At 46.3% G+C, this 12,097-nt stretch overlaps 1 protein-coding gene across 1 annotated transcript; it reads right to left on the reverse strand.

Annotated features, from left to right (window-relative positions):
- Positions 1-1,295: 1,295 nt before the first annotated feature.
- PLAAT4 (phospholipase A and acyltransferase 4) lies at positions 1,296-11,386 on the reverse strand. Its single transcript, XM_036926467.2, has 4 exons — positions 11,263-11,386; positions 8,725-8,830; positions 6,300-6,568; positions 1,296-4,992 (listed from the first exon to the last, which is right to left on the reverse strand). The coding sequence occupies exons 1-4, from the start codon at positions 11,269-11,271 to the stop codon at positions 4,894-4,896; spliced, it is 483 nt and encodes a 160-aa protein (XP_036782362.1). The 5' UTR covers positions 11,272-11,386; the 3' UTR covers positions 1,296-4,893.
- Between the last annotated feature and the right edge of the window lie 711 nt (positions 11,387-12,097).

A 12,097-nucleotide genomic window follows, 5' to 3' on the forward strand; every position in this document is an offset into this window, starting at 1 on the left:
TCTCTTTGCAGGCCACGTTCTTTATCTTCCAAGAAATAGAGTCCAACTCTGGTTATCTCAAGTAATGGGCATTTCTGGTTGTGAGGTTACACGTGGTCTATAACGGAGACAGATCCGATTGGTATACAAGGAGAGGACCCACAGGACCGCTAGGACCTTTGGTCTGGAACTAGACCCAGGATGACTTCTAGAACTCCCCAGCTGGAGTCTGTTGACCTCCGGTAAAGTTCAAACATAACCCAAATCAAACCTCTGCCTTAAAGAAACTCAGTATATGCTCTTGCCAATCTGGTTAAAACCTTCCTGATCTCCCCCTGCTCTTCACACCTTTCTTCTGCCTTGTGGCTCCCAGCCCGAAGCATTCCTGCGTCTTCTCCGATGACTCCCCAGACTCTGATCCCCCACCTGCTCCCACTATCTCTCTTCTGGCAGGGACTCAGTGCCATCTCTCCCCACTGCCTGCAGGAGGCTCTCAGTTCAAGTTCCTGAGAGAGAGAGAATCTGATTGGCTCAGCTCACCATGTCTAGCTACCTAACAATTGGCTGCCCTTTGGGTCAGGTGACCCCTCTAGGCAAATCATCTCTGCCCAGTTGGATAGGGGGTGGTCACATGGTACAAGGTTGCCTCAGACCTTCTGGGGTGGGCATGGAGCTGGCCCTTTGACTGACCTTCCCCTCACTGGAGGGGTTGGGGGGAAAGTATGCCTGGTGGCTGGCCTCTTGAGGTCTGCTATTGTGCAAAGTGACCGTTTCTCTGAAAGGGGCTTTTGTAGGTTTCTCAGAAAACTCTGCTGGGGCCAGCTGTCCTCCCCTTCACGGGGCAAGGCTTCTCCTCCTTCTGGCTGCGAGTGTTTGCTTCGTCAATCCTGGTACCATCTGTCTGTTGACATCCTGGACAGGACAAACAAACAGCTCCATGCCAGCTCCCTCCTGCCTGGCCCACGTGTGGTCCAGGGTAAACACGTGCCCATCTACTCCCTGGTGTGGATATAAAAATAGTTTTCTCCCAGTGCACTTCCCTTTCGTCTCCACTCTGTTGATGTAACATCTCACACTTGTTCCCAAGCTCCCCAAACCCAAGGGATACAGGCCAAAATCAAAGGGTGGTCCTTCCAAAACCTCCTCTCACACAGCAGAAGGTGATGGGGACACATGGAATCTAAACCTCCAAACAAATTACAGAGAAAGAAAGGAATGAGGAAAAATAAATACAAGAAAGCAAAACAAAAAATTCAGTTCAGTTAAAAATAAATAAAAGAAATAATATCCAAAAAGTAGAAGTATAGAAATAAATATGATGGAAAGACTAATTCCAGATATACTGGAAACCACGATAAATATAAATGAACTAGAGGTCTTAAAACCATTGTTTTAAATTGAGGGTGTGTGGAAACTGTCCTAGACTGAGGGGTGTTTTGGAGACAAAACAACTAGACGTGAAAAACAGCTATGAAAGTAGTTTGGGATAATCTGGAGAATTTTAATATGGGCTGAGTATTAAAAATATTAAGGAATTCTTAATTTTATTAAGTGTGATAATGGCATTAGGCTTATGTAAACACAAGACTAATTAAAAATAGGTTCAGATTAAATATGACAAAACAAGTTTTTAATCTAAGCAGTGGGTATATGGGTGATCGCTGTACTATCTTCCTAGTGCTTTCTGTGTGTTAAAAAGTTTGCATAGTAAACATCTTAAAAATATCTGAAATTTTAACTTGAAAGTTTACATAAAATAAGGTTTTTGAATCTACTTCCATAGATAAAATTTTTAAAAGTCAAAAGAAAAAAATGTATTAGGCAAATACTAACTAAAAACAGGTATACTAACTAAAAGCTGGTATAAGCATATTGATATCAGAAAATGTAGGCTTCAAGGCAAAAATTATTACTAGACAGAAAGAGGATAAAAGGTATGGCATAATAAGAAATATAGTTGGTTTTTGTCTTCAGTTCCTGGGCAGAGCTCCAAAAACCCTTGGAATTTTTAAATTCCTTCCTCCTTCCTTTCTTCCTATTTGAAAAGTAATTTCTTCTAATTATTGAAATTACATTTATTGAATTATAATAATTGAAGTGGTTAGCCTTGAAAATAAAATAAAATTTACTAGCAAAAACAGGTGTATTCAGGAGTAACAAAAAATTGCAACATGGGATGGGACAAGCAAGTTAAGACAAAACCATATCCAAGTTTGGAAAACAAAGGAGAAGACTCTTTTATGAAGAACAGGGCTGAGTTGGGGGTTGTTTTAAGCAAAAAGTTCATTGGAGTAAATTTGGAGTCCCACGTGTCGTGGTTTCTCATTGGCTGAATTGTGACAGTCTCTCATTGGCTAGAAAGGCAGACGCCTTCCTTCCTCCCGCTGGGAAACAAAGTAGCTCAAACAGTATTAACTTGCAAGGGATTAGTCTCCTCCACTGGGGTGGGAGATTCACGAGCAGTGGCAGGTGTGAGCGCCCCCTCTGCTGGCCTCCCGACCAGTGAAGTCTCCCTTTCTTAATTTTCACAAAGTATAGTTGATATACAATATTATATTGGTTTCAGGTAAACAACATAGTGACAATTATCTACATTATTAAACTCTCAGCATCATAAGTGTAGTTACCATCTTTCCACATACAAAGATATAACAATATTCCCTATGCTATACTCATACAAGAGTCTACTCATGTATCCTCATCTCTGTGACTAATGTATATTATAATTGGAACTTTGTGCCTCTTTATCCCCTTCACCTATTTCATCCACCGATTCCCACCTTCCTCCCCCATGGCAGTCACCAGTTTCTTCTCTGTGAATATGTATCTAACTCTTAGAATTTATTGACTGCCAGGAGTGTCTTGTTATTCATAATGAGCCCCTTTTGAATTATACTTGAGCTTGTGCTAATGAGGTGACTTAGGCTGGGGACCCCAGAAAGCCTTAGGATGGGGCTGGTCGTCAGAAAGAACAAGTGATTAGAAGGCTGGAACTCAGCCCCACCGACTGATCTCTGGGTGGTAGAGGGGGGCTGAAGATGAAGCTCTACAAAACTCTTAAACAAGGAGACATGACGAGCTTCTGGGTTGGTGAACACATGGAGGTGCTGGGAGGCGGGGTACCTGAAGAAGGCATGGAAGCTCCTTGCATCCCTCTGCCCCCATACCTTGCCCTGTGCATCTGTTCCACTCCTGAGTTGTATTTCTTACAATAAACCAGTAACTGTAAGTAAAGTGCCTTCCTGAGTTCTGTGAGCTGTGCTAGCAAATTATTGAATCCTAGGAGGTGTCGTGGGAATCCCTGTTCTAAACCCCATTGACAGAGTGTGGGTGCTTTGGGACTTGGACTTGGAAATGCCATCTGAAGGCGGGGTGGAGGGGAAGGCTTGTGGGACTGAGCCCTTACTGTGGGGTCTGTGCTAACTCCTCATAGATAGTGTCAAAATTGAACTGAATTGTTGAACACCCAGCCAGTGTCTGGAGAATCAGAGAATTGGTTGTCAGTGTTGGTAAACACCCCAAAAAGTTTCTGTTTAACTTTTACCTCATTAGGAAGATATAATAATTCTAAATTTGTTTGCATCTAACAAAAGTCTGAAAATAGATACTGAAAAATTTGGCCTATTGCAAGGAAAAGGGGACAAATTCACCGTCATAGTGAGAGATTTAAATACACCTCTCTCAGAACCTCATAAATCAAGGAGACATAAAAGTTAGGGAAGATAAAAAATCTGAAAACTTACCAACAAGCCGGTTTAATGGACATATATAGCACAATTGTGGAGTACAGATTGTTTTTGACCACACACAAAAGAATGTATGAAAATGACCATACCCTGGGCCTTAAAACAAGTCTCAACAAATTTCAAGGAACTGGTAACATAAAGATCATATTCTCTAACCATAATGCAATAAAGTGAGAAATCAATAACAAAGAAATAGCTAGAAAAACCCTCTACCTCAGAAATTTTAGAACGTGTTGTTAGATAAATTATGAGTCAAAGATGAAAAGAGTAGAAATTTGATAATATTTTGAACTGAATGATAACAAAAATATTAGATAACAATATTTGGGACAGGCAACTAAAGGGATACTTAGAAAGAAATTTGTAGCATAAATCCTTACACTAACAAAGAAAAAGATGCAGAGTTAATCAGCCAACTGAAGAAGGCAGAAAACATACAGGCGGCCACCAAGTACATGCAAAGGTGGTTAGCATCACCAGCCATCAGGGAAATGCAGATCAAAACCACAATAAGACAACAGCTCACATCTGTTAAAGTGACTAGCATCAAAGAGATGAGAAATAACAAGTGTTGGTGAGGATGTGGAGAAAAGGGAACCCTTCTGCCCTGTTGGTGGAACTGTAAATTGGTACAGCCACTATGGCTGCAGAATGGAGATTCCATAAAAAATTAAAAATAGAAATATGATATCCAGCAATTCCACTTCTGGGGGTGGGGGTTATTTATCTGAAGAAAACAAAAACACTAGTTTGCAAAGATATATGCATCCCCATGTTCACATATCTTAGCGACCCTCATGACATCCCTATGAAGTGGTTCATTACCTCCACTCAGAGAAGACGAAATTGAGGCTCTGAGAGGCAAGAGCCTTTCCCAGGGTTGCACAGCTAAAGGTTGTTGGAAAGTATCTAACTAATGCTGAATTAATGTTCCTCCTTTCTGATCCAGAAATCTACAAACACCCAGGGTAAGTCCTTTCTGTAGATAACATTTATTGATGGTTCAGTTGGTACAGTCGGCACATTCTTCAGCCAGTGAGGATGGGAAAGTGAGGGAGAGTTGCAGGTCACCGTAGCGCGAGGGTTGGTGGACAGTGGGCTGTGGGGGGCCGTCTCTGCTGGCCTCCACAGCTGCTTCTACCCAGGAATCTGTGGCTCCTGCAGGCTCTCACTGGTTTTGGGAGCGTTTCTTCCAAAGAGAATATCCAACAACACCCAGAATTCCGATTCCCAGGGCCACCCCTGCTCCGATCAGGACGTTTTCCACCTGAAAATGAGTAGGCCATCTTGAATCCACAGCAAGTCCAGGCAGCGTCTCCCTCCTTCCCAAGGGCCTGGGGTCTAGGCTCAGCGCTGCTCAACCCAGAGTCCCATCCTGGGGAGAAAGCCTGAGGTGTTCCAGGGGCCTCATTTCCTGGGAAACCAGAAGTGGAGACCAAGTCCTGGCGGCGGGCTTGTCTGGGCTTGCCCTGACAATTGGCAGGATGGGCTGATGAGCTGTCTTGCTTCTGCCCCTTATTTAGCTGGGTGTTTTGGGATAACAAATTTGGAAGACTGTGAAGGGGTAGTGGAAGTTGTGCCCCAGATCCTACATAAAAATGTCTTGGTCTCTCACATAGGTCCTGGAACCTTCTGGGTGAGGACACCTGTTCCTGACTTGGGGTGGGGAGGCAGGAGGGCTCGTGCCTGGTTTCCTAGGGCCAGAGCTCAGGGTGAGACTGGGGACTGCTCTGTGGTCCGGATTCTCCCAGAGCTACACCCCTGCAGAGGAAGGGGCTGAGGCAGCACCTGAGGGGAGCGTGGGGAGCAGAGGCCACAGCAGTGCCCTCTGGGCTCACTGTGTATGTTCAGAAGTGAAGCCTGGAAGTGCCTACCTCCAGCTCCACCATAGCCGTGAGCTCCCAACTCACACGCCCAACTGCTACTCAACATCTCCACCTGGATGGCTAACCAGCCACCTCACACGTCCCAGCAGAACATCCAACTCTTGATTTCTCTCGCCAAACCTGGTGGTCTTGCCCTCGTCCTGATCTCCCCCAGGGCCTCCCACTGATGCAACCAGCTGGGCCGGAGCCCTGAAGCTGTTGGGTACAGCAGTAAAGAGCAGAGAGTCTGGAGAGGGAAGCAGGGCTTTGAACCAGGTTTCTACCACTTATTTAGCTGCGTGTCTTGGGATAACAAACTTGGAAGGCTGTGCAGGGGCACAGGGTGAAAGCTGTAGATCTTACACACAGCCCCAGATATTACACAGAAATGTTCTTGAGCTCTCATAAACCTTGTGCATCACTTCTGGGGCCTTTAGGACACCTGCCATGGTGCCGGGTTGGCCCCGACTCTCCCTGACAACTCACATGAGGCCCAGAGAGGAAGTGACTTGTCCAAAGACCCGTTGTGGATCAGAAGCAGATCTGAGATTCGAGCTCAGACGTCCAGTGGGTCCCCAAGAGCCCGAGTTTGCATAACAGACAATGATGCTCCCCTCTGGCTGCACAGCCACATTACCGCCACCCCTAATCCCACACCAACCAAGCAGACTTCCAGGAGGGAGAGGGGTCACCCTAAAGAGGGCCTTACCTGCTCGCTCTTAGCCTTGCCATATCTCAGGTCAGTGACAAAGTGCTCACAGTTTCTGTCCAGAATATTATACACCATCTCCTCACCAACCTTCTCCTTTGCAGAACAGATGATCACGTTCACAGGCTGTGGTATGTACTTTTTGTCCAAGTCATTGTTGACTCGATAATGGCAGCCACCCACCACATTCTTCAGGAGTTCCCGTTTTACCACAGCCCTGCTGCTCAGAACAGAGAAGATGCTGGAGGAGCCAGCCCCAGGGTACTCACCTGCAATCAGAGACACTGTCACTCAATCTACAGGGGAGGGAGGGAGGGACCAAGGAGGGGCAGGACAAGAAAGAAGGGTGGGGAGAATCTACTAGTGAGCTTTGGTGCTGTCTCTTCAGAAATGTGAAGGATCTGAAGAGTTCGCTCTTTCTACTTAACAAGCTGTGACTATGTTTTCAAGTCAATGAACGTCATGATTTTCGTTGAATGGCGGCCATTGTGTTCCATCAAATGAAGGAATATCATCTATTTGACTAATCCCCTGTTCTTGAGTATTTAGGTTACTCAAAAATTTGGCCATTAAAAGCACTGATGGCAAGGCACATCTGTTGTTTGTTCATCTTTGTGCACTTGTGAAAGAGATAAAATTTGTTGTAGTCCCCACTGTGTTTCAGACACAAGGCTGTGCTCTTTTTCATATGTGGATTACCTAATTGTGTCTCCTTTTTTCCCTTTCTAGGTAAATATTCTCATGTCCCTTTTGCAGCTAATATTGGACCCAGAGAGACAGAATCAGACTTTCCTGTGCTGTGAGATGTCCTAGAATCAGAATGTGAGGCTGCCTCTGTCCAGCTCCAAAGGCAGGCTCCTTCCCCGGCACTGAGCTGATGTCAGGGAATCTCTCCCATAAGTATCTGCTCTCTGGGACCTGGCACAGTTCTGGGCACACGGAGAGGTCCCCAGAAGTGCTCTCAGCTCATGGATCCAAATTCCATTCTGTAGTGAGTCCGAGTTCTACCTTCCGAGAGGAGAGTGACCAATGGGTACACTAACTGAGGATGCTCATTTTATGCTTCTTCCTAATGGCTTGTATTTGCACTCAGAATCCAGCCCCTTAAGAAAAACTCCCCACAGCCTGGAAGAGGCACAATCAGGACCACATGTCCTCACCACCTGCTTTCTCTTACAAGGCCCAAGTGTCATCTGGATTAAGTGAGCTTGATTTACTATTAACCTTCTATCCAGACATTTTTACAATATTTTCCAAGGTAGATGATAACTTGTAGAAAACTAGTAAGATGCAAATATATTATTCTGATCATGGTGACTGAGATCTTTTCCAGTAACAATACAAACATTTAGTAGAGAAGAGAACACCAAAGGTTATGGTGCTGTTTGTGTGGAGGGTGTGAACCAATTTGCATCTGATTTGGCTGTCTTATTCCAGCATTTGTTTTTGTTTTTGTTTTTGTTTTTTGAGAGGGCATCTCTCATATTTATTGATCAAATGGTTGTTAACAGCAATAAAATTCTGTACAGGGGAGTCAATGCTCAATGCACAATCATTAATCCACCCCAAGCCTAATTCTCGTCAGTCTCCAATCTTCTGAAGCATAACGAACAAGTTCTTACATGGTGAACAAGTTCTTACATAATGAATAAGTTACATGGTGAACAGTGCAAGGGCAGTCATCACAGAAACTTTCGGTTTTGATCACGCATTATGAACTATAAACAATCAGGTCAAATATGAATATTCGTTTGATTTTTATACTTATTTATATGTGGATCCCACATTTCTCCCTTTATTATTATTATTATTATTATTATTATTTTTAATAAAACAGCATTTGTTTTTATTTCACTGACTAGACATACATCTGTTTCCTGCATTCTCCTTTTTGCTGGCTTTGCCAGCCTGGGGCTTCTGTTATTAATGGTTAAAGAAATCGTTCATATGTACTCACTATGCACTTGTGGGAGGGTTTATTATTGTTACTATTTTAATGTGTAACACCTGTGAGAGCTGCTTCTGTTAAGGGGTATTAGGTAAATACTTTCAAGGTAATCTTGCCTGTGGAACGATATGAGTACAGAGGACATACATGGAGAACCATTATTCTTTATGCGACATTGACCTTCAGAAGCTTTGCCGGTTTGAGTCGCATGAGACTCTACACACCCAGCTCTGAGCTGGAGAGATGGGAGCACAGAGGCAGCCCGGCTTCACTGCCGGAGCCCAGAGCCCTCTTTCGCTGCTTCTGTCGGGGCCCCTGGGGCCCCACTGTGGTTACTCAGTGATACATGGGTGTACATTGTGCTCATGTCCTGCTCAGGGGGAGGCCCACTCAGGTTTGCCCCACTCAGCTCTTTCCTTCACTTGTTCTCGTTACGTTAACAGACATTTCGATCGTTCTATTTTCAACACTCCTTACTTGGAGGAGCCAGATGGATCACATAACCATTTCCCACGTAGATGGCCCAGTGCTCATAGCCAATGCGGAAAATCTCAATCAGGTCTCCAGGCCGGAGTTCTTTGCACTGCAAGAAAACCCAAGATGATGTAGAGAGCCTTTTGGCCAAGAGCAGAGACCCCGGCAGGGGAGCTGTAGTTCGGCTGGGGGACCTCCTTGCTGATGTTCATCCCCCTGTGAGAGCCTGGGGGAGAGGAAGAGATCCCGGCCCCTGTCCTCAGCCTGCTGCCACTCTTATAGGTTCTCCCACAGCCAGGGTCTAGAAGCCTAGAAAAAAGCACCTTGTGGAATGGGAGAGTGGAGAGTTGTCCAGTGTAAGTATATTATGCATGTGTGGGCATGTATGTGCTGTTCCATGTGCGTGCATGTGTGCATGTCATGCATGCCTGTATACATGTTGCATGTGCTGTACATGCATGTGTGTGTACACACACGTGCTGGGCATGCAGACCTGCATATGCAGGTGCATTCATTACGTGCTCCTGAGTGTGTTGTCCTGACAACCCTGGTTGTCCATGGCTGCATCAGGCACCCCATCCTCCTCTGACTCTGTTCCCTCCAGCCCTGGGACACCCCCACCTTGGACATGACAACCTATGAGACAGGGGCTGACAGTATCCTAAAGATACTGTGCCTAGAGGGGCTCTCCTGGGGCCATGGCTTCCAGCACTGGGAGTGGAGGACCCCTGCCCGCGCTGTTCCTGAGCCTCATCCCTCATTCGGCTCAGGGAAGGAAGCACCACCCCACTGCTCAGGTGGGGAAACTGAGGACCAGAGAGAACTGCCCAGGACCTCTCATTGGGAAGCGGCCGAGCCGGGTCTTCTCTACTGTTTCACGCATGTCCTGCTGCATCTCTGTCCTCCGCCCCGCCAGCTCCTGCCGGCTCCTCGCTTCTCCCCATCAGACACTGCAGCTTGGTAACCTGAGAACTTTCTGGTTTTCTCCTTCTCTGTGCCTGATCTCAGTGGGTGACAAGCCCCCCTCCTGCCACATTCTGAGCCATCCCACTGGAGGCCAGCAGGTAACTTAGCTTTGCCTCCATCCCAGGGTGATGAACAATGCTGACCCTGGAAGTTTCTCTTGAATTCACTTCTGTACCCTCACCTTTGGTCCACAGCGTCCTGTCCCTCCCACTCCACACCCAGTCTCCCCAAGACCCACCGTGGCCATGACCTTCCTCTGGCCTCAGGGCACAGGTGCAGGGCTTTCCCAGGGGACAGCTCGCAGGCCCCTCATGCCCCCTGCCGAGGCTGCCTGGGGGCCTGCCCTTTCGTTCACCACAGAGCTCACCACGGCCCCTGCCGCTCTGCGTATCCGGAGCTTCTGCACCAGCCACCTTCCCCACAGCCACCCTTCCTCCTCTCCCCGGTCACCACCCCTCCTCCGAGAAGCCACCCTGAAGGCCCAGCCTGGCTCAGCTGTCACTCTCTGGGTCCCCAGGCCCCTGGCTGTCCACCTCTCCCCACGTGCCCCATGTGGGTCTCAGTGTCCTGGCCCCTCTGGACGTTGAGCTCCGTTCTGGCCAGCTCCTGGTGCTCATCCCTCCCTAGCAGGGCCTGGCTGGGAACAAGGTCAAAGGAAATACACATGGAAGAGGGCTGGAGGGTCAGCAGGGCCAGGACGGCCACCAGCCACTGCCCACTCTCAGCCAGGGCAGGGCAAGCCCAGAGACAGTCTCACTTCAGAGTCACAAGGGGATTTTTCGCTCTGAAACCAAATATCTGTATAAGGCAAGCCCTGGGCACTGTCCATAGCAACCTGGTGACAGATAAAATGTGAGCTTGGGTCCTGCCTGCATAAGGAGACAGTTTCTCTTTCCCAGACAACAGAGCCTTGGCAAAGCCCTCCCCCAGGCCCACACTCCTCACAGAACGTCCCCTCTGGGTGTGCAGGGCACCTTCCCAGAATCGCCCCTGTTCTGATGAACTTCCCCAGCCAGCCAGCCAGGTCCTCTTCAGCTCACACCACTCAACTTGGTCTGCCCCTCCCCGGACCTGTGTGAATCTGGACCTCAGGGTGATAGGAGAGGAGGTTTCCGAGTCAGAATGCTGAAATTCAAATGCACTTCATAGGACAGGATGGATGCCATGAGGAGAGGGGAGAGAGAAAGACCAGAGGTGGGAATGCAGCCAACTCCAGGCAGCAACCGAGGCAGACAAGGTGGGCTTCACTCCCTCGCGTAAGCCCACACCCCATCCTCTTCCCTAGCGGGTGCCCCCTACCATGAGCCCACACCCTGTCCTCTTCCCTAGCGGAGGCAAGCACAGACCCCAGGCACCCCAGCCCCTCCAGAGGCCGAGTGGACTCTCATTCCGCCAGGAAATCTCACAGTCCTGAGGGCGAAGGACTTTGAAACAAGTTTCCCATGAAAGCCTCCTAAAAAGCCTCTCCAAAATGCTCTGAGTTAACTGTGCCCAAGGCCAGGAGCCCAGACTGAGGCCTTTACCTTTAGAGAAGGGGATGAGCCCTCAGGCAGTGGGAATTTCCAGGGAACTTACCAGAGCCATGGTGATATTTGAGGTGCTCTTGAAAGTTTGCTCAAGGACCAGCTTTTATACCAAAGTTGAGAATTTCACTTTCAGTTTCCTTTTGACACTTTACAAATGGTAAAGACATTTTTTTTTTTGTGAGGACATCTCTCATATTTATTGATCAAATGGTTGTTTACAACAATAAAATTCTGTATAGGGGAGTCAATGCTCAATGCACAATCATTAATCCACCCCAAGCCTAATTTTCATCAGTCTCCAATCTTCTGAGGCATAACGAACAAGTTCTTACATGGAGAACAAATTCTTACATAGTGAATAAGTTACATGGTGAACAGTACAAGGGCAGTCATCACAGAAATTTTCGGTTTTGTTCATGCATTATGAACTATAAACAATCAGTTCAAATATGAATATTCATTTGATTTTTATACTTGATTTATATGTGGATACCACATTTCTCTATTATTATTATTATTATTTATTATTTTTTTTAGATAATTATTTTTTATTGAAGGGTAGTTGACACACAGTATTACATTAGTTTCAGGTGTACAACACAGTGATTCAACATTTATATACATGATAATTCTAGCTACCAGCTATCACCATACAAAGTTGTTACAATATTTTGACTATATTCCTTATGCTATACATTACATCCCGGTTACTTATTTATTTTACAATTGGAAGTGTGTACTTTTTTTTTTTTTTGAGAGGGCATTTCTCATATTTATTGATCAAATGGTTGTTAACAACAATAAAATTCTGTATAGGGGAGTCAATGCTCAATGCACAATCATTAATCCACCCCAAGCCTAATTTTCATCAGTCTCCAATCTTC

The sequence above is a fragment of the Manis pentadactyla genome, chromosome 9 (genome assembly GCF_030020395.1).
Source record: "Manis pentadactyla isolate mManPen7 chromosome 9, mManPen7.hap1, whole genome shotgun sequence".
Taxonomy (NCBI): domain Eukaryota; kingdom Metazoa; phylum Chordata; class Mammalia; order Pholidota; family Manidae; genus Manis; species Manis pentadactyla.

Excerpts from the sequence above, each read along its gene's own strand:
- PLAAT4 (XM_036926467.2), bottom strand. Across the intron at positions 6,569-8,724 it reads GATCCATCTGGCTCCTCCAA|GTGAGTACCCTGGGGCTGGC; the intron begins GTAAGGAGTGTT and ends CTCTGATTGCAG. Across the intron at positions 4,993-6,299 it reads GCAAGGCTAAGAGCGAGCAG|GTGGAAAACGTCCTGATCGG; the intron begins GTAAGGCCCTCT and ends ACTCATTTTCAG.